The following is a 25,952-nucleotide window of genomic DNA, read 5'->3' on the forward strand; positions in this document are numbered from 1 at the left end:
ACAAACCAGATCTCTTTCCCTTGCACTTTATCTCTCCTGTCTACATTGCTTGCTTGCTTTAACCTTTCTCTTACACCTTACTCTCCACCATTCTCCTTTCTTGTCTCATTTCATGCCTTTACAATTGCTTTCTCTCATACTCTGCTGCAGCATCACCTTCTCTTTCTTGCCTCACCTTACACCCTCACTATGTGGTTCTCTCTTGTCTTTTCACTTTGCTTCTTGAATTCTTCTTTCCCTCATTGTGCCTTTTGCCACCACCTTTTATTCATTTATTTAGGACATTTATATCCCATCCTATCTTGACCTCTACAGAGGGACTCAGGACGGCTAACAACAAGATAGATATACATATTAAATAAAAATAGTATAAAACATCATAAAAACATTAAAACAATTGCCAATTTAAGAACAGTCCATCAGAGTCCATTAAAACCATAGCTTTGCCATCAAACCCGTCTAGTTCGCAAAGGCCTGATCCCACAGCCAGGATTTCACTCTTTTTGGGGGGAAGTTAGGAGGGATGGAGTGGATCTGATTCCACTTGGGAGGGGATTCCTTAGCCGAGGGGCCACCACAGAGAAGGCCCTGTCTCTTTTTACTCTTGCATCTTTAGTTTCCATATGTCTACCTCTCACCCTGTTCCACTGTGCCTCTCACTCTCCTTTTGCTCTTTTCCTTCTTCTTAATTCACCCTACACCTTCATTGTGTCTTCCTCCTTGCCACTTCAGCGTTTGCATGTGTCACCCCCCCCTTTCCTCTTACCCCCTCACCTTTTCATTCTTTTACATTTCACTTCTCTGGCACTTTCTAGCCATGTGCTGTACCTTCTACCCTCCCACCTTTTTCCCAAGCTTGATTTAACTTGGCCCAGTGCTATCTAGCTCTTTCACTTCCTTCCCTCCTTTTGATACTGCTGTCTGATTATTATTATTATTATTATTATTATTATTGCATGCTTCATGGGGTGTCTGCAAAACAGACATCAGTTACATTTTCTGGCAGAGCTGTAATTTTGACCAATAAAACTGGAACTTCGTATTGAGAGACAATGTGTCATGTGCCTCTATTGTACATATCAGTCTAGGTTGCGATGCTTCACACATTTACTAAACATGTTCAAATGCAGAGGACAGCTTGTTTCTTGCAAAAAAAAAAAAAAACTGACTGAAGACTTCCATATCCCCCCATCTCTCTGTTCCTTCAGAGTTAAACCTTTTTAAAAAAAATGAAAGCTTGAACAATAGCCCAAACAGTTACTACATTGCCTACCTGAACATGGACAAAAGTTGGCTAACTGAGTGGTATGGCAGCCACGAAATATGGCAGCTCTGAGAATGAACAGGTGCATCCATAGTCAGGAATGAAAAGAGAGCAGCTTTCCCTGCTTAAGAAGTAATTTCTAACAAGAAACTATTTAGTACTCAGTTTTGCCTTTGTTCTCGTAAAAGCCATTACATTAACTAATAGGCTTTTTAAAATTAATTACCAGATGATGGACTGGTATTTAATCCCAATTCAGTGTCCTGTGTATGCTAACTTGTAATTAGGTCCAGCTTCATAAAATATGTACTGTGGGGCTTGTTTAATAGATAAACTATTCTCTAATTTATTTTAAAGTCCAATGACCTACATATTCAGAGGCTGAAAACCCCTTTTACTAGCATTATTTTTCCCATGAGATCTTCCATCTGAGTAAATCTGTTAAATGAAGTAGAGGAAGCTTTGATCCAAACTAGGCTAAGTCCATTGAAACAAATTGCTGACACACGTGTATTGGGGAAAGAGAGAAACATCAAAATGGATTCTTAGTTAGATCTAAGCCTAGACCTTTTCAGGGACTTGTGTGTACTTTTGTCAGCAGTGTTCCCCATCCTTTTTTTCCCAGGCAAGGAGAGTGTTTGGCAGGCACCGTAGTCATTGCCACAATACTTTTTATCATAGCACTTCTTTTTACTCCAATACACGATAAGCTAGAGCAGGGGTCCTCAAACTAAGGCCCGGGGGGCGGATGCGGCCTTCCAAGGTCATTTATCCGGCCCTCGCTCAGGTCAACCTAAGTCTGAAATGACTTGAAAGCACAAAACAATAACAACAACAATCCCATCTCATCAGCCAAAAGCAGGCCCACACTTCCAATTGAAATACTAATAAGTTTACATTTGTTAAATTGTTTTTCATTTTAATTTTTGTATTGTGGATTTTGCACTACAAATAAGATATGTGCAGTGTGCATAGGAATTCATTCATGTTTTTTTTCCTTCAAATTATAATCCGGCCCTCCAACAGTTTGAAGCACTGTGACCTGGACCCCTGTTTAAAAAGTTTGAGGACCCCTGATCAAGAGCATTGGTTCTCAACCAGTGGCTCTCCGGGTGTTTTGGCGTACAACTCCCAGAAATCCCAGCCGGTTTACCAGCTGTTAGGATTTCTGGGCGTTGAATGCCAAAACATCTGGGGACCCACAGGTTGAGAACCACTGACTTAGAAAGAACCCTTCCAGTTATGACATCGAAAGTTTACCTAGCACCAAAACTTGTGCACTTCTGGCATCTGGTAAAGTCTTTTTTAACCAAGACTTTGCTAACATCTGTAAATACACATTGGATACATGTGGTTAATTTGCTGTGTTGCATCCCTTGAGAGAGAAATTTTATTGTGAAAGAGGAATAATTAAAAAATATATAATGTTTTTATTGAAATAAAACCAATAAATGTGAATGAATTTGAAAATGACCAAAGGTAAACTTTGTCTATGAAATATCTTTTCTCCAATTGTTTACAGTCAAATCTCCCCTGACTTGTTTGCTTGAAAACGTTGAACACTGCTCTTTCTTTGTATTTAGATGAATGTATGCTGCATTCACTGCTTGTATGTGTGTAAGAACTTTTAGTTATGAATGATATTTTCTCGGGAGAATTCTTGCTTTGCTTCATAAAGCTTAATTGTTTTTGTGGCACATGAAAGAATTGTAATATGCCAAGCACAGCTATCTAAGGAAACATCTAGTTGTACTGCAAATTGTAGGAAGGATTGCAAGTATTTTTGACCTAACAGTGAATTTAAACTACAGCAGTTTTGACATCCAATAGTCACATTTAAATACAAAGTCAGAAAAAGAAAACAAATACATCACCTTGTGATAATATAAATGTTACCACAACATAATATTATTTCCTCTATAACCCTTTGCATTGCCTAGAAACTAGATAGGGGGTTCTTGCAGACCTTTGGAGCATGTTTTGGGAAGCTAAAGAAAAATCACCCACTCCAATTTTTGTTGATGGAGTTCTCAACCTCAGGTGTTTTGGCCTACAACTCCCAGAAATCCCAGCCAATTTACCAGCTGTTAGGATTTCTGAGAGTTGAAGGCCAAAACATCTGGGGACCCACAGGCTGAGAACCACTGCATTAGACCCTGGCTCTAATAAGTAACATGTAAAGTTAATCTCTATGAATGCGGGTGTCTGCTCCCCCTACCCCAAAAGTGTCATAAATGCTTCTTGCAAGTAAACATTTTCCAAAGAATTTTGGATTTCAAAATGGCCATGTCTTTCAAACCCAATGAACGATCATTAAATATAAATTTGATATGTCTAAAACAAGTTATAGTTTAACTATGAAATATAAAATGGGCTTGACTTAAAAAATCACATTTAAAAATAGCTACAGTCAACTAATGTTTCCAGATGACATCCTATCTATAGTAACAGAAAAATGGGAAGCAACACCTCCATTTTCTTCCTGTGTGTGTTGGAGGAAGATGAAGTTATGTAAGATGACTGAGAGGGAAGGCTGATTCATGTCTTAATTTTATTTTTATAGTACTTTCTATGACACATTGTTTGATGCTAAATGAGTGTGTGGTTTCCTTTCAGGCACACTTCAGAAAGGGCATGTTTAACTGAATATACATATTTCACTCAATATCATACTTTGCAATTGCTTGTGATTTAGCTTGCTCTTCTTCCTTCACAATTCCCCATAGGTACACAAATATGCATTGCCCTTCCTAAAAAGTGACACTTTAATAAAAAGAGAGTTTATTAAACTAATGTAATAGAAGCTATTTCTTTGAGGAGTAAAACACTTCATTTTTAATAATAAAAATTGAATTCCCGTCATTGCACACTGTATACATTTTATTCAAATCAGCTGAAATGCTTCCATTCCAAGTCTAAGCAGATATCTCCTGAGAGATATATACATTAAGCATTGGTTAAATGAGTTTTAAGCATCTGACTCATGCCAATATGAATTACAATTTAAAATAATACCAATATTGAAACTGAGGACATGTTATGAGACATAATGATGTAAACCATAGCTTTATTCATCTGCATTCAGAATAACTTCATCACAGTTGCATGTCTGCCACTTTTATTTTTATAAGGTCAGAGAATATCACGTGCAAAAAGAAAAGGGGAAAGGAATCTTGTTCCATCTTTGATTTATTTTAGCATGATGTTTCATCGATTTCAATCCATTTTTTCAGACACATTGATGGAATGCAGTTGTGTAGATGAAAACCACAGTTGTAGGGTGAGATCAAAGTGAAGATCAACGGTGGGATTACTTCCTGCTGGAAAAAATATCCTAAAGTGGCTGCAAAAAGACAGAAATCGTGGTGAAATTGGCCTTATTCCCCGAGAGGATGTTGCGGGGCAAAATACTAAAATCTCTTTCATGGGAGTATGCAGAAGGACATGGACTTCTTCAAGGTCCCTTGCAGATCATTGAGATTCCATGATTGCAAATGGTAGGCCATCCCTACATTACAAAGATAAACTGAAGTACAGGCAGTCCCCAAATATAAACGAGATAGGTTTTGTAGGATTGTTCTTAGGTTGAATTTGTTTGTATGTTGGAACAGGTACATTTTAAAGTGTAACTCCAGCCCAAAAATATATATTTTAAAGCTTTAGATATCATAAGGAATGGTAAACATTCCTGTAGTATTTGTCCCAGTGATCATTGGATTTTGAAAAATTCGGTTTGTTGTGGAATCAAGGATTGATGCTAAAGCTTCAGTGGAGACCCCCTTTCCTTATGAAAACTCTTCCAGGAGTGAATTTTCCTTCTGTGGGGTTGATTTCCCTCTCTTCCTGTTGTCTCACCCCCTTTCTTAATTGTGGGTCGTTTATAAGTAAGATGTTTTTAATTTGGGAACTTCCTGCATTGGCAGGTCAAGGGGAAATCTACTGGTTTTGCTTTCAGTCACACTTTTTCTTCATTTTCAAACTTTTATGTTTTTCTGTTTTGTTTTCTTTTGGTCTGGAATGACTTGAGAAACTACAAGTCACTTCTGATGTGAGAGAATTGGTCGTCTGCAAGGACGTTGCCCAGAGGACGACCGGATGTTTTACCATCCTGTGGGAGGCTTCTCTCATGTCCCCACATGTTTTTCTGTTTAAGATATGGGATTACCAAATGTTGGCAAATCCTTCAAAAAGGAACTTTGCACTGGCCAAATTTAGTAAGTACTGCTGTTTTCCAGACTGAAAAAAAAGGAAAAAATTGAGGTGGGGGGGGGGGGGAGGGAGTCATTTTTGAACAGCATTTTGACTTATTTCTTTGCATAGCCCATGGATATTTAGAATTAGTGGCATGACCAACCTTTTCCTTTGGTAGAAAAGGTTTTTATATTCAAATCTGATCAAACATTCTTCCTTTTGATTTATTTTTAAAGGGCTTTAATGATATAATGGTTCATTTTAGACAGAAGCACAATAATTTATATTTAATGTAAATGGAATTTTGGATGTAATCCCTAACTTTGACTGTTTATAACTTTGATTTTTATGAAGGCCAATATTAAGTAGCATCTCTTTTCTTTCTCATTGTCCCCTCGTCATTTTAGAAAGCATTTTTGAAATGTTGCAAAGGATAGAAAACAATTTATGTGCCTGTATACAAATATGAATGATCTCCATGGGTATAGAGAATAATTTGACCAATAAATGTTCCTTACAAGTCATCACAGCAGCATTTTGGGCTATTATCCTGTACCCTGTTTTGAGTTTTGAGACACTTTGATTTTTAATGAGTGTAAGCATGCATAAAAATACGTAGGATTAAAGCTCTATAGTTGAATGATTATTGCTTCTTTGTTTGAGCAGTTTTTAAAAAAAAAATTGATATGATAGTATGAGCTAATTTAGCCAATAAGATTTTATAGAAAAATGTACAAATATGGGTTCCATCCTCCTGCTTGCTCCTTGCAGCAGAAACATACTTTGCAGGAATGAAAATAATCTCTAGCTCATGTCAGTCATTTCTCAAAAAGAGCTATGCTAAAGTATGTCAGAGTGGGCCAGTTCCTATACCAAACACCTGGTGTATATCACTTTAAAAATAAATTATGCCTCATTAAATTACAATTAAATGAAATCAGGATTGTTTGCTTTTCTTGAAGGGGGATGCTTTGCATATTGAAAGTCTAATTTGCTGCAGGTGATAAAAGGCTGAACAGATTATTTAATATCATTTTATTTTTTAAATAATGCTGATAGTTGGATTTGTGTTATACACGCCAAATCAGAACTATATGTAGATATGTTGATAACTTACATGATATTTTGGGGGTTTTTTAAACTTTATAATCACTATTTATTCTTTTTGCCTTGTAGTGATTGAATTAATTTTCTTACTTAAGACATTAGTTTCTTATGAATAGTTTATTCACATTGAGTCTGTACAGTATTGGAGTACTTCTGCACGTCCCCATCTCCATTAAAATTACAATATGGAAACGATTTTAAAATATTCCAGTAATGTTTCTTCAGGTTTCTAGTAATGACTTTGACTCCAGTATAATTGTAATAATTATTACTTTTAAAGTGGAATATTAAATTCTTGTTCCACTGAATTCTTTTCTTGAGTGTGTGACCTCACCTTGGATAGTGATCCTCAACCAGAAACATTTTTGTTTTATCATTTTCAGTTTCATTCTAATTATGATTGATAAATATTTTCCAGACACTAATTTTTAGGCTATTTCCGCTGATACCTATACCTGAATTAAAAAACAGAATATTATTCTGTCATGAAAATAACCTCTGCTAGAAGCTTCATATGAATATTAAACAATGCAGGGAACTAGACTTAATTTAGAGGCATAAGATAAATCTCTTGAAGTGGACTAGTAGCTGTCCTGGGAGATGGTCAGAAAATTCTTATGATCCATTCTGAAATGCGATAGGAAGAAATCGCTGTCTAATGAATTCTATTTCAATGTATTGTCGAAGGCTTTCATGGCTGGAATCACTAGGTTCTTGTGGGTTTTTTCGGGCTGTAGGGCCATGTTCTATAGCCTGAAAAAACCCACAAGAACCTAATGCTATTTCATTTGTTGGCTTTCCCAGTACTCTGGCTAGCTATTGTCGGAGTGTGATGTTGGATGAGATGGATGTTTATTCTGTTCAGCAGTCATTTACAAATTTAAGAAAACAGAAGTGATGTTATGAGCACTTTTCTAACATGGGAAGCAGGGACACCCAGTGGGGTGGGGAGGAGACAACTTCTAGGTGGGGACTTCTGGAGGTGGAACTTCTGGGGCCTCAACCAATGAGGACATACTTAGGCCACCAGCAGGTGCAGAGGATGGTTGCAGCAGCAGTTTTCCTTTGCAACTGCCCCACTATCACTACCTAACACAAGCCTGCTGCCATCCTGGCCTAGGCACTTTCTCATTGGCCTTGCACAGGCTTCAAGGCCCACCCTGCCCTTCCAGCCTGCTCTTTGATGGAAAGGTCAGATTGGAAAGGTGGGGGCATGCTTGGTACTGCACAAGGTCAAAGGCCGGTGCCCTGGTCAGTGGGCCTGTATTGCCAACACTGCTGCTAGATGGTTGGAGTGGGGATGGGGCCAGTACCACCTGAAATATGGGACATGAAGAGCAAGAAAATAGGACACATGACATTTGCTTAAATTAAAGGACTGTCCCTTAAAATGTGGGATGCCTGGCAATGCTGCAATGGGAAAGTGTTGTAAGGATGAGTTCTATTAACAAAGGTGCTATGCGCTGCAACATGTCTCTTCCTACGAATTTCTGAGGAATGCCTTGAGGACAGTGCTATTGTATCTGTGCTTTTGCTTGTGAGACTTCCATAGACATCTGTCTGAACCTTGTAGAAAAGATATTGGAGTACATAGGTATTTAGTCTCCTTCAACACATATAGATGAAGTACATTTCTGTGCGCTACAGAAATACAAAAATTAGTCTTTTCTAACATTACATGTTTGTTTTGTTCAGAAGGGTTGAAAGTAGCAATGCTGTTGGATCCAGAATTACGTTTTAATAAAAAAAAAAAGAAGAGTTCATACCCTAGCTTTTGAACCAGTTTGGCTAGCCCCATATTGTTTGGACCAAGTTATACCAGTAGTGAGTGTGCACAAGTCACCTGTTGACTCATGGTGGACCCATTGTTTTCTTAGGGTTTTCTTTGACAAGGAATCCTCAGAGGTGACTTTGCCAGGTCCTTCCTTGAGTCGACGCTGGGCTGAGAAAGGCGGAATCGAAATATCGCAAATAAATAAATAATACAGCACATGGTATTTATTTGTGATCCCATCCAAATAGTAACCAAAGCTGACACTGCTAAACTTCCAAGATTGCAAAAATGTATGTAATTCCATAGAGTTATTCAGTGCACGTTCTACATTTATAGTTCAGTTTCCTAATCTTTTCCTGACTCATCAGCTGAGGCTGATTTCCCCTTGAGAACAGAAACCTTGCTGCTCTAGGCCTCCTTTCTGAACGTGTAACTAGGGACCTCTTCAAAGGTTCCCTGGAGCTGTGCCATTCCTCCGGCAGTTGTACAGGGCACCTCCTGGTGCTTTATACACCCTTCCTCCTTCCCCCATCAGTTAAGGGCAATGGGACAAGGTGCGTTGGTACCCTGTCCCCAACTGATGGGAGAAAGGGCGGCAACACATATTGTCATGTTGCCATTTCCCATCATATGGGGAAAGGGCCCAAAAATGCAGGTAGCTCCATTGGAGCTACCCATAACCCACTAACCTTTTCATAGCTGCAATGATTCCTCAGCACTTGGATGGTAACTGGGGCGGGGCCTGCCGAGCATCATGTGATGGTGCTCAGCAGGCCCCATCCCCAAAGTGCTTCAAAATGCCCCAGAGTGATAGTGTCAGCTGAACTAACAACTCGGATAGCTGTTTCATTCAGTTCAGTTCTTCAAAAGAAGATTCCAATTAATGATTTTTCTACCCTGGAAACATAACTGGAAGGAATCCAACATTTTAACAACCATGGATGATTAAAAAAAGTGAACCTCACAGATCGATCCATCCTCCCAGAAGGATCTGAATATTTACTGAGATTGAATCTTGGGTTCCTCCATGTTAACAGCTGTAGGTATACATTGCCTGCTCTATGTCTGTGGAGAAGCTGATGAGGCTAGTCAGATAGTTAAGACTTGTTTTTAGCTTTTGATATAGACTGCTTATTATTTCCAGATTTATTGATAAATGGGGTGGCAATATCATGATCATTTTAAAAAATGAATGTGAGGGAAACAAACAGTGACTGATTAGCCAATTCCTACACTCTGAGTTCAGGGCCTGATACATGTTTTCTGGCCTTGAATTACTACGTTGAATTAATTGTTTGTAAGGCTGCTGTGGTTATTCTCTAGAAATCGTTAATGACCTACACTGGATTAGCATTAGCTGACATCCTACAGGATGTAACAGCTTTTCTTCTAAGCAAAGAACCAAAGCTTAGTTGTGGTAGCCATGTTTCCTACACAATTTTTGTGTTGACCTTAGTTATTAGTCAGTAATATGTATTCCCCCAATGTTATCAGTTTATGCATCTGCAAGGCTTCCAGGGGCCCAGTAATATATTATACTCTAATGGAACACACAACTTCTTTCATGTAAAAAGGCAGCAGCTAGCTGTATTTGATGGAAAAGGGCAATGCTACTTCTTGACTTTCTAAATGTGGCAGCAAGCAATGTTCAGACTATTAATTTCTGAGATGAAGTATCTTGAGAATTTTTCATATTTGCAGCATTTCCTCCCTATTAGAAAGAATTGACAAGTTTACAGTGAATGAACAGTAACATCCAAAGCCTGCCAAACATTTTTCTTCATGAGTCTCCTGTGCTGTTTAAATGTCTGAACTAAATTTACCAAACTTGGCAGATTCCTGAAGATGAACAAGACTGCCAAGTGTTTCTAGCCTAAAGCAGAAGATTGAGAGCACTAATAGTACTTAAAATATTTGCATGAGGCACCTGGCTATAATTGTAGATTTCTAATGGTGTCTTAATACCCACCCGCCTCCTTGGCACTTCTGTGTTCAGGTTATTCTTAAAAGAAATATAGAATCTGAACATAACTGCTCCCAAAGATTTATTTCTTCAAAACATTCCCTGTGGGTTGGCATCTGAAGAAGGTTTCAGCTTTGCAACCTGGCTGGTTACAACGTTTTTTAAAAAAAGACTTGGCCTTTTTCTTTAATTTTTTGAACCAGGGATTGCTATCAGAGATACTGCGTAAAGAAGAAGACCCTAGAACAGCTTCCCAGTCCCTCCTGGTAAATCTGAGGGCAATGCAGAATTTCCTCAACTTACCTGAGACAGAACGAGATCGTATATATCAGGATGAGAGAGAGAGGAGTATGAACCCCAATGTGAGCATGGTGTCTTCAGCAGCCAGCAGTCCAAGCTCCTCCAGAACCCCCCAGGTAAGGTTCAACCCTATTCATTGCTGTAAGAATTATCCAGAGAACCTCTAGCCAGTGAGATCACTTGTTAGGATTTTTCCCACTTGCTATTCCATGCCTCTAAGTGTATCTTGGATTGGTTTTTTTAAGAGCTGAAATTACTGCTCCCAAGAGCATGTTGTCTTCTAGGAACACTTCCTGGATGAAACTAGTAAGTTATTAATTTGATTAATGCTGCAAATATAGAGAATGAACGTTCAAGCAATTACAGAATTCAAATAAGTACAGGCTGCACACATTGACTGCAATTCCAGCTTAACAAGTCATCAGTGTCCATGTGGAACTGGTTGGAAATGAAGGTTGTTCCAGTTTTTTCAGTAGTGGAAATGTCCTCTTCTATATTTCTCCGCTGAATTTTTGAATGTTTTGTCTGAGCATTGCTTGAGCATTGAAGCCCCTTATCTGGCAAAGGTTTTCTGTAGGTATTTATGATTTTACCTCATGGTTGCCATATCAACAAGATATTTTTTTCAGTTTCTCCCCTAGTTGATGGCAAGTGGATCTCTGTGCACCAACAAGAGACACTTAATTAGAGCTTACCAAGGAATTAACGGTAGTAATCAACATAGCATAACGTTCTCATTCAAAACAGAGCAGCCACTTGTGCATTGTTACAAATAGTGTATTACACTTGCATTTAAGGACTTTCACTGCCTTCTGGTTGGTTTTGGGGTCTAGTTCAAAGTCACTGACTTTAAATAGCCAAGGTGTTTGCTTTCTTTTTCTTGTGTGTCCACCAGAGGCCTTATGTACACTAGGGACCTCATCACACTGAGGATACTAAGCGGGTGGCAGCGAGCATTGCAAATCCAGAGAGCAGTGAGGCAAACCATTGCCCTGTGCCCCACATCACCCGCTGTGCCCCTTATGTTATCCCACAAGGAGAAGCGTTGCCTCCCGGCTACCCCCTGCTCTTCTGAATGAGAACATGGGAAGCCTCTGGAAGCATCCTAGTATGCTGCCAGGACACTTCCTTTATGGCTCAATAAAGAAAGTGTACTGGAAGCAACCTATGACACTTCCTGAAAACCATGTGATGAAGTGTGTTAATCCAAGTGGTGTGTAGGAGTTATAACAGGCTCTCTTCCTACTGCAAAGAGAATGCAAGATGAGGAAAAGTGAATGGTGTCTCTCTTAGTGTAGAGAGTGATGCATAAACTAGAATTTGAAACTAACAACAATTACTATATTTACATAGATACATAGAACTGACCTACTGTGACAGCACTGCCTAAGTACAAAAATGCCATAGTTGTTGAAGAATCTAGCAGCAAAGGAGACAATTTCCAATAATGTTCACTAAAATAAATCATGCTGACACAATTTATTTCTTCAGTGATTTTAGAAATGGGTGGGGATAATGCAGTATACTTACTCTTCTTCAGCTGTGGGTCAGAGCTCTCAAGATGGGTTATGTGGTGTTACACAGTGGAAGCTATTTTTCTTTCACTGGATTAGAAAAAGTGTTGTATGGTCCCTTTAAAACCAGCTCTGTCCCTCTTTCTGCACATCTTGCATAATTTCTGGTCAAATATATGCTGCCTTTAGATACTTGTATCAAACACAGAAAATGAAAAATAAAATTTAATCTAATATCGTTCATTGCTGATCTGTGGGTGCAGTAGTTTGCACTGTCTGTGGAAGGGAAAAGTTATGAAGTCACAGTGGGACAAATGCCAGAGATCATGAATCTCAAAAGATCTACAATGCTGGTCATTTAATTTTTATATGGTTAAGCACCACACAGAGATGTATACACACCAGGCACTGAGAATATGGAATATGCTGATGGGTCATGACCCATTTTCAAAAAACCCCAGTGCCCTGAAAACCAACATAACATTGCTTGTTTGTGGGATTTTGGGTTGGCTGGAGTTTCACTGCATTGAAGGCTACTGCCTGTCCCGATCCACCATGTTTAGGATGGGGGTGCCACCAAGGAGACATTAGAGGAGCAGATGAAGGATACTTTGTTTAAGGTCCTATCAAGCCTGATACCATCTTTGTAGAATAGGGCTCAATAGTTAGTTTACAAGTGGTTCCTGAAGCTCTGAACTAAGTTTTCAGAGTGATTTTGCTTCAAAATATTTGAAAGACGGTGCATGTACATAGTATCTGACAGTATATTATGATCTCTTGCTGTAAATGGTTTATTATGTTATCCATTTCTGAATGCAATTCAAGCAATGGACATCTTCCCACCCCTGTCCTCACCACTCTTCAAATAGACAATAAAGACATCATAGATGTGATCATTAGAGCTGAACAAAAAGTAAATGTATCAATTACCAAAAAGAATAAGAATAAGAACAGAAATATATTACTTAGCTTAAGAAGCATGACGACCTCTTCTTTACACCCAACTGATAACTCTTATATACATGTGCAAGGAAAGCATAAAAGTATAAAAAACCAGCTTAGAGTAATTTTACTTTAAATCACAGTGTATACATTATGATGGAAGGTGCATTTCCAGTATTTCCATTACTTGTATTTCCCCGAAAGATGATTATACATATTTAGGAATCTCTTTTACAAATCATTTCCCCTGTAGGGAAAATTCTGTAATCTTCCTTAAAAGACAAAAGGAGGAGAAGATAAGATGATGGAGAGAGAAGAAAACCTGATTTGGAACCAAACTGTTTTCTGCTTTAAGTGGATAAAGCAGGGAAGCAGAATGATGAAGACTGAAAAAAACCTATTATATGTTTTATAAAGAATGTGGGAATATTAGAGAAGTAGCCACATTTGCCTTGCATTGTCTTTGAATTATTATGAAAATACAGCTTGAGTATCACTTACCCAAAGTGCTTTTTAAATTTTTGAATGCTTGTGTATACTTAAGGAGCTATGTTGCAGATGGGACTCAAGTCTAACCAGAAAATGCATTTATGTTTTATTTACTCCTTATACACATAGCCTGAAGATAATATTATTTTTAATAATAGTGTGCATGAAATGAAGAGTGTAAACATAGAACCACCAGAAACCAAAGATGACACTATCTTATTCACTCATGAAGACAATTTTGGAGTATTTTGGATTTTGGAATTCAGAGTAAGGGGGTAGTCAACCTGTAACTTTACACACATTGCACACCTAAAGCAGTTTGGGAAAGTTTTAGACTGTCAGATTTCTTGTCTTCAACTCCCACAGTGCCAAGACAGCGAATGGATTGTGGGAATTGGAATTCATACATCTTGAGGGTCATGTCATATGCATCTAATCCCTTCCCTAAGTCCAGAAATTTTTGTCAAAGAATCAACACAAAAACTTGGGTTGACATATTCATGGGCTTATGTGAATAATGTACTTTAAATCTTACCCAAAGAGTAACCATCTCTTCCTCTGAGTTGAATGGCAAATGGCAAAGAGCAAGTTCCATCTCAGAAGAACAAAAAAGTACCAGTTCTTCTATTCTCTCAATTTGAATTCTTGAGAAATGGTAGCAGCACCCGATAAGGGCAGCAGCCCTGTGGTAGCATTGGTACTTTTCCCACTCTGTGAAATGATCCTTGACTTATCCAAGAGTCATATCAAAATCCATATTGTCTGTCTATCTATCTATCTATCTATCTATCTATCTATCTATCTATGTATACCAGTGTACTTGGCGGGGGGGGGGGGGGAGCAACATTAAACTCGGCATGGTTCATAAAATGCAGAACCTCATACAACATCACTGTGTTAAAAATGCTTTAGCCCAGTGGTTCTCAACCAGTGGGTCCCCAGATGTTTTGGCCTATAACTCTCGGAAATTCCAGCCAGTTTACCAGCTGTTAGGATTTCTGGGAGTTGAAGGCCAAAACATCTGGGGACCCACAGGTTGAGAACCACTGCTTTAGCACTTGTTTCCTCACTGAGGAATAAACCATTGGGATTTGGGATTAGTTTAGTTCCCTGAAAGTCCTTATCACTTGAGTTCTCTACAGGGCTAAGTTTTCATTTCTCAGATTCTGGCCTGAGAACCTCTTTGGCAATGCCTTCTTGTAGATCTTGAAATCCCCTGCCAGTCTGGAGGGCCATATATGCACCTCATCCCTTCAAATGAAAAAAAAAAAAACCTGATTGTTCGCTCCTGGTTGTAGTTGATAATCTATGCAAATCCTATCCCTTTCCATAAATTTTCAAAGGTCAAAAAGTGATATGTACATACAAGGGATGCAGTTTGTAAAAGACACCGGCAAAGATATGCTTGGAACTAAAATTCATGTGAAATTATTGTTATGGTCAAGGGGATGAGTACAAGTGCAGGGAAGAGATCTTCTTTGTGTTCTCTGTGACCCATACATATGACTCTTTAGCCTGTGGAAAGCCATAAACAAAACATTTTAGGGCTGTGTAGCTTAAGTGGGAACCCTTACTCCAGCTAAGGGAAGTGCCTGTATCTTAGTTTGGTTTATTTATTTCATTATAGGGGTTGTATCACTTCGATTTCATGTATGAAGTGTCTTCTGGTCCAATTACAAGCTATCTCTGTTGGACTTCTATATTGTATTGTTGACACTTGATACTCCTGTTTCACAATTTCCAGGGTAGGTCACAATTAGTAATGTAAAACCACCAAGAAGATAAAAACAGCACAAAGTATTATTTGGAACAAGTCAAAAAGACAACCTTTAGAAAATTAATATATAGAAACTATTCAAACTTTATAGAAACTAACGGGTTTTTTTCTTGCTTCTGGATATTTTAAAGATTTAGTGACAGTCAACTCTTTGGGAAGAAGCTGCAATAGATTGGATGTTCTACCTAAAAAGGTCCTTTCTTCCTTTGTCACCTTAGTCACCTTTAACATCAAAATAATAGAAGACAGGCACAATATTTGTGCAGGTTCACACAGGAGAGGGCAAGTTCCACTAAAGGCTTGCCACTGAGAAGAGAGATTTCCATGTTAGAAATTGCCTTAAGAATCACAAAACGTGGCAGAGAAAATGTATGAAAGGCAAATTTGTGTTCCAGTAACAAATGTTAATCCTCTATATGAACATTGTTTCCCCTGATACCAAATTGGTTCTAAACCTTCTGTTGACATTTGTATAAGAGCAGATCAGGGTTTTTAAACATATGTTTCTGTAAAACAAAACACCAACTTTCATTTTTAGAGGTACGGAGTAGTGATATTTTCCCTATAGAGGGTGGATTAATCAACATTGTTAGATTAAAACAGGCTGCAAAATATTCAGAACCACCCACAAATTTGGGTACTTTAAAGTTCCAGAATGGGGAAAATGATGTTACTATCTTTTCGACATATACCGTATATGTGCTTAGTAATTAACTTTCCTAACATTCTTGCTAGGATTAACTGTCTGTGTTTGATACCCTCTGTGTGTGTACAAATGTGTATATGTGTGTAATGTACACTCCTCTACGAAACCCCCACTGTTTGATGTAAAAGATTCTGCAGTGTGCTCATGATTCAATAGCTAGTTCAGCTGTTTGTGTAGTGTAACTGACTTGTGTTGTTGAAACCATTAGCCAGATTTCTAATTTGAGAGTAATGAGCTTTCGTTCATTTACCATTTATTTCTTACATTCCCCTAGAACTCTCTGATACCTCAGTATGGGGAAGTGCCAATATTCGCTGTTTATTGTCCTTCAGTTGTCACAGAAGTTGATTGGAAATCATTCAATTAAAAGGAGTGCTGTGGCATAAGCAGAACCGCAATATGTGTTAAGGGGACCAAGGGCAGCACATCAGACACACTGTCAAGCCTGGAGTTATTAATTTTTTCTCATTCCCACTGATTTCCTAGGTGAAATTAGGTGACTATCTGGCCAGCATAATGATGGGAAGACATACATACTCAAATGACATACGTATCGCTTTAATAAAGAATGAGAGAGACTTGAGGGAGTGCATTAAATTGAGTAATAATTTATTATTTAGAGACCTCTATGCATTTACTCATTTTTTCTGGAAGAATTGGCTCTTCCTCAAAGGTATGCTTTTTTTAAGGGGGAGAAAAGCAAAACTCCAAATATTGCTGTATGTAGCACATTGTATTGAGCAACCGCTTGGATCTTAATGCATCGGCCATCTAATCTTTCAATTTTTCAGCGTTTCTTCTTCTGTTTATGTTGACAGGTTATATCTGTACATATTGACAGAGGGGCAGAGAAGAACTGTGTGTATGTGTGCATGTGTGAGAGAGAGGGAGGAAGGGAGAGAATGAGAAGGAGAGAGAGCATTGTGTATGTCCTATAGGAATGCACCGCAATTATTTCCAATCACAATTAACCTGATTAGAATAATGGACAGGAAGTGTCCCTCTGTAGCTAATGCAGTTTGGCATCAGCTGACTGAAATCCTTTGATAATTTCTGCACAGATGGCTGGGCTGAAAGCAGCACTTTTTTAATTATTATTTTCATGGTCTCTCGGTAGGCCAAAACCTCGACACCGACAACAGACCTCCCCATTAAGGTGGACGGAGCCAACATAAACATCACAGCTGCCATTTATGACGAGATCCAACAGGAGATGAAAAGGGCCAAGGTGTCTCAGGCTCTATTCGCCAAAGTGGCTGCCAACAAAAGTCAGGTGAGTATGAGGCTCTTTTTCAAGAACAGAAAGAGCTTTTAGATTGAAATTACACCTGTCCCTTTTGCCACCAAGAAACGTACATGTTTCCGCTGTAGTAACAACAGCAACAACAACATCATCAACAACAATCCATTCAGAATCCATTGTGTTTTGTCCTGCAGTTAAAGGGGTTGTTTGCCTTTTTAAATTGAATAAATAGTAAAAATAAGCCAGATCACTTAAAGAAAATTCTGAAAAAGAAGCAGGATCTCAATCCTTCCAGTTCTTTTCTTCTCCACTTTCTACAGACAGTGAGGACACTTGAAATTATGGTGCCCTACATATTTGACAAATAAGGCATTTAAAGAATCAGTCCATCCTCTCTGCCAAATGAGCAAGTAGCCATGTATAGAATGATCACTAGTATTTGTAGTTAAAAAGTGACAGAAAAACTTAATAAAATCAATTGAAGTGAAATGCACACATTCCTAGAAATACCAGTATTTCCAATTTCTTATAGAGATTTTGTATGAGGAGAATCTAAATCTTTCTCATTCACGTTCTCTTCTGCCTTTATAATCTCTCATGTCTCCTGGTGCACCATTTGTTTTCAGTGGAGCCTATGGGTTAATGATCAGATGCATACACAAAAGCAAAAACCCAGGCACAATATGAAATACATAAAAGGAAAATGCCATGGAGCCCCGTTATACTGTGAAAGGAATAAAACTCTCATGTACCACATGGCAAAATATAATGAGAGCTGGAGCTGTTAAACGAATAAAGCTGTTAAAAACATAATGCCACTTGGCACAACTACTGTGCATTTAATGGTTTTCCACTGTGTAATAAATGACATATGTGGTAAAAGTGCAGTAAATATAAAAACTGCACAATTGATTTTGCAAACGTGCCCTTCATCCTTTCCTTCATGTGAATTCCAAAGATATGTCTGCAGCCAAGACTGGATAGTTCTTAATCAGAACCCTTTAGTACAAACCAAATTACTGGGCTCTTTTTGAGGTTTGGCTCTAAAATGCCTGGAAGCTTCCTGTCATTTTACCCAAAAGAGTCCTGAAATAGAAATGCTCTAAGCCACCCGAAATAATTTGGGTGGCACACTCATTATAATGCTTGCCAATTTCGAATAGCAAGATTCAGAAGGAGTTGGTCCACCATCCGTTCTCTGAGGTAGAATGCACTTGCTGTTATTGACCTGGACATTTTTTTGAAGTACACAAAATAGCAATTGGTACTCCATGTAAGGAACTGTAAGATTATTTGCCACCAAAATTTAGGAAAGGAATTATTTTGACTATAATATCAACTATTTCACTGATTATAATAATTATTATGTGACAGAAGTGACTTGAGAAACTGCAAGTCACTTCCTTGTGAGTGAATAGGCCATCTGCAAGAACGCTGCCCAAGGGATGCCCGGATGTTTTACCCTCCTGTGGGAGGGTTCTCTCATGTCTCTTCATGGGAAGCTGGAGCTGACAGACAGGAGCTCATCCCAACTTGTCAATTCGTACCGCTGACCTTCAGATCAGCAGTTTAACCCATTGCGCCATTGCACTACTGTGGCTTCTAATCTTATTATTATAAACCTAATAATAATCAAATATGAGTGAAGGGATTTTATTTATTAATAATGCATGAAGCAATTTTGGAAATTGCTATTTAAATTTGACATATGCTTGAGAGCTACACTTGTTTATTCCTGGTAGGATGGGTTTTTTAAAATTGCCTTTGTGAAGTTAAAATTTGTTTTAACTAAAACACACATAAGTTAATCTACATCTATGTAAATAGACTAAAAATAACAGAAATTAAAGAAATGAATTAAATAAATTCCTTGTTGAATATTACTACATTTTTAAAAATAAACTTCATTATTATTAACAAATGAAATCAATTCACTCATATTTGATTATTATTACGTGTATAATGGTAAGATTAACATTTTTTTTTAAATCTACAAGAGCTGTTTCCTGTAATTTTCTATATAATGACACAAGATAACAGGGGATCATTCCTCCAACTTTCAGAAATATTCATACATCTACTGATTTTAGGATTTTTTAAAATTTTGAGAAAAACTTTTTTTTTTAAAAAAAAAAAGCAACAACAGCTATCTCATTGAATGTCTCTCATATTAACCAATAGAACTTCTATTTAGGGATTTCCTCCCAGCCCAGCATAGAGATTTACTTACTTGAAGAATCAGTCAGTCCTCCTCATTATAGATTATTTAACAATTTAATGGCTGGCTGCTGCTACGGAGGGACAAATCTCTCCTCTATCCTCATTGGGATTTTCTGATGCTGAGCAGAATTCTGGGAAATGTAGTTTAGGGCAGGACCTTTTGAATTCTCTGCTATGGGTTCCTTGCCTTCCCAAACTACATTTCCCAGAAATCTGACTTTCTCAGTCTTTTCCCCAGATAACTCTTCTTTCTCCCTGCTGCTTCCCTCTTCTAATGGTGAGAGGCCATTGCACACCCCTACTATCTATATAACTAGCAATTCTCGCCATTCCTATCTCAGAATTTGTTCTTCTTCAAACAATATTAAAGCATTTTCATATAGTGATACATTCAATAGTCTTTGGGCTTCCTTTGGAAAATATGCACCTATTCAGAACCATCTGATTTTTGAAGGCCACATGTATCATGAGGTATTGGTGGTAGACCTTTTCAGCCCCCATAGGAGACCACCATAGCATGGGTAGCACATGTTATGCTGTCCAGATGGTACAAGGTGACCTGTCAGTATAGGGTTCTCCTTCACTGTATAACATTTGATTGTTTTTTCAGAACTGTTTAATTGATTTCCAAGCTGGCAAATGTAGAAGATGAGTTTATTAACCAAAAATTTATCATTTTTGGAGATAAGAGCAATGCTGTTTTCTAAAATATAAATTGAGAAGTTGTGAAGGGGGATTTACAGTTTGCTAGATTTTTTGCGTAAGTATTCAGACTGTAAACCATTCACTACTCTTAAGAATTTAATTCAATTACCTTTATGAAGTAAGGTTACTTGACTCATATTTGCTTGATTTAAACTTCTGAACAAAGTTATCATTTCAATTTTGCACATCTTTGAATATTAAAATACTATTATAGGCTTTAAAAGGACCAAACAGGAGACAATATGCTTGAACTACTTTAGAGTAACTTTGTACACGGAGGCAAGATAGTTTATTTATTTATTTACAGTATTTATATATAGTTTTAAAATGCTTATTTTATGAGAAAGCATATTTGAATGCATATTTAAACTAGAATACATTTAAAAAATAAATTGCAGATTAATGAGGAAACAAAATCAAATGTAATTAGTCTGGATCATGTGAAATTTAATACAGACCAGAAGTAAACTGTCGCACCCATCTTTTGCCTTCAGGTACTTTGTTTCTCGCCCCCTGCCACCACCTCATTAGATTAGATGTTCTGTATATTGGAGAATGTTGCAAGCATGGTTTAGGAATCCATCACACCAAGTTAGGTGATGGAAACATTGAGGGATTGGAAGCTAATGATGGATTTTGTCCGTTAAGAATTTGGAAAAATCATGGGAGTGGGAAGCAAAGTGAGAGTGGGATGCATACTTTGCCATGTGATAAGGACCATTACCAAAGGTGAAGGTCTAGCTGCAGTGCCAGTTTCCCTGGCTCATAAGACAAAAGACCTAACATAACTGATGCTCTGGTGTACGTTTAGAGCATTCATTGAAAATAGGAAGTGCTGGTTTTAACCTTTAAAGCCCTAAATGGTTCTGGCCCAGACTACCTGTCCAAACGTGTCTCCTGTTACAAACCATCATGAAGTTTAAGATAATCTGGAGAGGCCCTGCTCTCGATCCCATCACCATCACAAATGCGATTGGTGGGGACGAGGACAGCCCCCCCCCCGCCGCCTGTGGAATTCCCTCCCCAGGGACATCAGATTGGTCACCTCCCTCCTGTCCTTTAGAAGGAAAGTCAAGACTTGGTTGTGGGACCATGCGTTTGATCATTGAATAGTGGCAAGTGAGAATAAAACATAAGCAATTTGAAGTGACATTGAACTGATCCGAACTTTGATTTAAACTGGTGTGTTTTTAGCAGCTGTTTATTTAATGTTGTTTTAATGAATTTGTTGAATGTTTTTATGAATGTGATGGCACTTAATGGTGCTTGTTGTGAGGCCATCCTGAGTCCCCCTCAAGGGTGAGAAGGGCGGGGTACAAGTGTATTAATTAAATAAATAATAAATAAAGTAGATGGAGCAAGGAGGATGAGGGCTTATTTTGCACTAAAGTTTACTATAAATTTTATTTTCTGGTTTGATTTTTGTTTATTAAGATATTCATGTCTTGTTTATCCAAAGATCTCAGAACAGCTTACAACAAAATCATCTTAAATAGTCAAATAACTACAAACATTTTAAAAGATTAAAATCCTATTAAATATTTTCTAATTTAAAATTAGTTTAAACAACTTGAATAGTAAAACTGCAAAACATCTGGGGCCTGGATAAAACCAATTTACCCTATAAGCTATAATAGAAAGCTTTCAACTTGGCACCCAAATGATTACAATGTTGGTACCAAATGGGCTTCCAGGAGGAGAGAATTCCATAACTGGGGTACCACCGTAGAAGGGACTATAGGTTATTTCTGGTGCAATAATTGCATGGCAACTTGTGTAGCCAAAGAGGATAATAAAGATTTTGTGCAGTTTAATAAAACTATCTACAAAATATGATATGGTAACACGTAATTCTTTTATCACCTAGCTATCAAAAATTGTTTGGGAAGGAAAACAAAGAGTGGAGACTACAGAGTAGATCCTTTAAATCAGTAGTAGCTATCAAGTCTGTGGAGTAGTGAATCATCTTTGTTTTTTGAGTGGACTTTTAAGTCCAAATAGATTCGGTAAAATTGCAAGTATTCTGTAATGGACATGGTTATCATAGACTAAAGGGGTAAAGACAACTTAAGGCAGTGGTTCTCAACCTGTGGGTCCCCAGGTGTTTTGGCCTACAACTCCTAGAAAACGCAACCAGTTTACCAGCTGTTAGGATTTTTGGGAGTTGAAGGCCAAAACATCTGGGGACCCACAGGCTTAGAACCACTGACTTAAGGGCTGGCTGGCTGACCAGCTGAGCCAAAACGTGCTAATAGGCACCTGCCCCACAATGTCCCACCACATGCTGTTTTTCCTTTGTTTGAGGAGCAGGCTAAGTTAAGGGGTGGGTGGCCGGCTGGCCTGCTGGGCCAAGACATCCAAGCAAGCAGCCAGCCACAGCCAGCAGCCTCAGTCCCCATCTTCTCCAGTTGCCAGTGAAAAAACTGCTGCCACTATGCCTGCCTAACCTGAAGTCATCCTTTTCTCCTTGTCCCTGAGCCCTTCCATTGCTCTTTTTGGGGCTGCCGCCACCTTGCCTTTATGAATGAGTGAAGCTGCTGATCTGCTCTGAACTGCTACAAGGCTTAAAATAAGAATACTGCTCCAAAATGTTTTTCCCCCCAAACATAGCTAGATTTCCCACAATACATTCTAAAAATGTTTTTTCCCCAGTGGATCATACCGTAGTATTTTTCTAATAAGGGGACATACTGCTTGCTTGTGGATGGTGGCTGGCCTTTTCCAGTATGTTATGAGAACAAGAAATGCAAAAGCTTTGGAAGAAGTTGCTGTCGTTTGTGGCCATTTTCATTCTGATAGCACTAAAAATGACAGGAAGGGGCGCCCAGGAAGCCCACCCCCATTGCTATCAATTGGACATATTTTCCCACATTTGTCGGCTGCAGACTGAAACAGCTTTTTGGATGGTGGTCATTTTCGAGAGACTTGCGAAAACAGATCTATGGGTCCACCGAAATTAGGATACCGTTCAGCCGAATTGCAGTTCAAAGAACAGTTTGCAAGACTATTTATTTGTTTATTTAATTATTTCGAGGTTTTATATACCGACCCTCTCACCTTCAAAGAGGGATTCAGACCGGTTCACAACATGTGTTAACATACAAAGAATATACAATAACAACACAATGCCACTTCATTACACGATTAAAATATCAGCACCATACACATTAAAACATTATCATCACAGTTAAAAGAGCCAAATCGTCCAACACCATCACAATCCCATTCATCATCCTCCTTTCATGTGGGCAAAGAATTAAATCAGTTGTCAAATGCCACGTTCCACAACCAGGTCTTTGTTAGTTTCCTGAACGTCACGAGGGAGGGGGCAGTTCTGATCTCTAACGGCAGGGAGTTCCAAAGTCGACTAGCGAGGAAACTTCCCCTAATGTTATATGGCAGAATATTGTGGGTTGAAAGGTAAGGAAGGGAGGCGGCCGGAGTGGGGGAAGCACAGAAAACACTACGTCTTCAAGATTTCATTAAGATTCATTGCAGAACATACCAATGTCCATTCAACTGTTTTGACCGATTTGTTTTAAATCACTAGGATCTTTATTTTAATTGATATTAATGACATTATAGAATACAAACTTTGTGGCTAAAAGGAAGTCCAGAATACCACCTGACTGGTTTTGTGCTGCTGTGGCTTTTCAATTACATAAAGAGTGAATTCCTATTGAATTCTTGTTTTAGTGGTTGTTTAATGAGTAGAATTAGAAAGCAATCTTTCTATGGCAAATATAGTTAGAATATCATTTTAAGATTTACATCATACGTTGCATATTTTTTTGTCACAGATGCTGACATTTTTCTCCATTGAAGTTGTGGGTGAGGAAATATCCTTTAACATATACATTGAATCATTCACACTAAAACCACTTCATTTGCCTATTCATGTATTTTCTGGAATCTCTGCAAAATGTCAATGCAGAAACATACAATTTTTGAAAAAAGAAGAGAAAAGAACATCGCACTAAACAAGTGATGCTTAAGGTCAATGAATTAAATGCTGAAGTTATATTCTTCCAAGGAGATGTATGTTTATCAGTGTCCCAAACAAGCAAGCTTTCAATATAAAATACCTTGGGCAACTTATTTGTTGCTTCCATTATGAGCATTGCTTAATTGGTAGAACATTGTCAGTGGTCTTAAAATCAATGCCCTTCAGCTTTCCAATAACCTAGCTATTATTGCAATAAAGCTTAGCTTCTTTTTCAGACTACTCAGGTCTCTGTGCTCTTGTTTTTTTCTCCCCACACATCAAGTTCAAATCACCTCTGAGTCTTTCTTGCACTATTTATGTTAGCATGTGGTTACTCTGGAGGCATTTGTAGTATGAGCACTGTGACCATTGTAGGTTTTCTTCTGGTACTGGAAACACCTCTTCTGCATTTTTCTTTCTTTAAGTGAAGCTTCAGAGCATAGCAATACATACTCACAACCAAATCGGAGCAAGGTTTATAATATTTTATGTGTTGCACTCACAAAAAGAATCTGAACTACAAAAAGGACAAGGAATGGAAAAGCTGTTACTTCAGAAAGAAAAGAAACTGTACATACAGTAGAACCAAATGCAAAAGGGTAAAAAAATCAGAGGATTCTGACAATGGATGTTGTTCTTAAAGCTACCCCAACACATTCTGTCCAGAAAAAAATTGGATTGCCTTTTTTTTCTTACAGCCTCCGAAGAAGGATATAAATCTTTTCTAATCAGAATACATCAAGCTATTTCAGGAATAGCTCTCCTTTAACATCCTCTGGCTTGGTCTCTCTTTTCCATTGAGCAAAAAAGTTATAACAATTTAGAACATGTATCTGATAAAGTGAAAACAGGAACATTCCCATAAGAAAATAGTGGAACAAGAAAATGGTTCTCCAAGATTCAGAAAGTGAATGCCCTGATGGGTCCTAATACATGCAGCCATATAACCCAGAATATCAGGCAGATAATCCACAATATCATCTTTGAATTGGATTATCTGAGTCCACACTGCCATATAATCCAGTTCAATGTGGATTTTATTCAGCCAAAGGCCCTTCTACACTGCCATATAAAATCCAGATTTTCTGCTTTGAACTGGATTATATGGCAGTGTAGAATCAGATAATCCAGTTCAACGCAGATATTGTGGATGATTCTGGAAGTGTAGAAGGGGCCTGAGTTGAACCTAGGTCTTGTTAGCTTCTGAACAATTTTCTGATCAATGTTTGCATGCATCATCTTATGGGGTTTCTGTATTTCTGCATTTATTTTGTTTGTGCTTTGTATTCTTCTGATGATGGGGCCCGAGGCAGCTTACAACACTTAAAAACAGTACTAGGTGCTTTTTCATAGAGACCGTGATAGGTTGTTTTTTTTGATCACTGCATCAGAACCTAGTTGTATAAATAAAAAGGCTAAGACACTTCAGCCCATTCTACATTGCCGGATAATCCATGTTATCAAAGTAGAAAATCCACATTATCTGATTTGAACTGTATTGTCTTAGTCACTGCCATATAATCCAGTTCAAAGTGGATTTTATACAGCTGTGTAGAGGGCGCCTTAGATTAGCTCCTAAATGAGGATGGCAACAATAACTTATTTCTTTCTTTGTTGACCTTTTTTTTAATCTGCAAGCTACAGGTTTCCCAGTCAACTAAATTTAAATTCTTATTTTTATTGAGCAAAAGAATGCTGTTTTTTCGGCCTTCAAGTTATTTCTGACATTTGGTGATGCTAAGATGACCCTACTGTGGAGTTTTCTTGGCAAT

The 25,952-nt window shown here is 38.1% G+C and overlaps 1 protein-coding gene across 3 annotated transcripts in view; it reads left to right on the top strand.

Moving 5' to 3' along the window:
* The window catches only part of SATB2 (SATB homeobox 2), a 153,605-nt gene that overhangs the window by 91,511 nt on the left and 36,142 nt on the right, over positions 1-25,952 (top strand). For 2 of the 3 annotated variants that reach the window (XM_060781127.2, XM_060781117.2), the window contains exons 8-9: positions 10,503-10,715; positions 17,145-17,300. In XM_060781127.2, coding sequence (XP_060637110.1) covers positions 10,503-10,715; positions 17,145-17,300 — 369 coding nt within the window. The remainder of the gene's footprint in view (positions 1-10,502; positions 10,716-17,144; positions 17,301-25,952) is intronic. The other variant, XM_060781137.2, reaches the window with a different exon arrangement.

This window comes from Anolis sagrei, chromosome 1 (assembly GCF_037176765.1).
Source record: "Anolis sagrei isolate rAnoSag1 chromosome 1, rAnoSag1.mat, whole genome shotgun sequence".
In the NCBI taxonomy this organism is placed as follows: Eukaryota; Metazoa; Chordata; class Lepidosauria; order Squamata; family Dactyloidae; genus Anolis; species Anolis sagrei.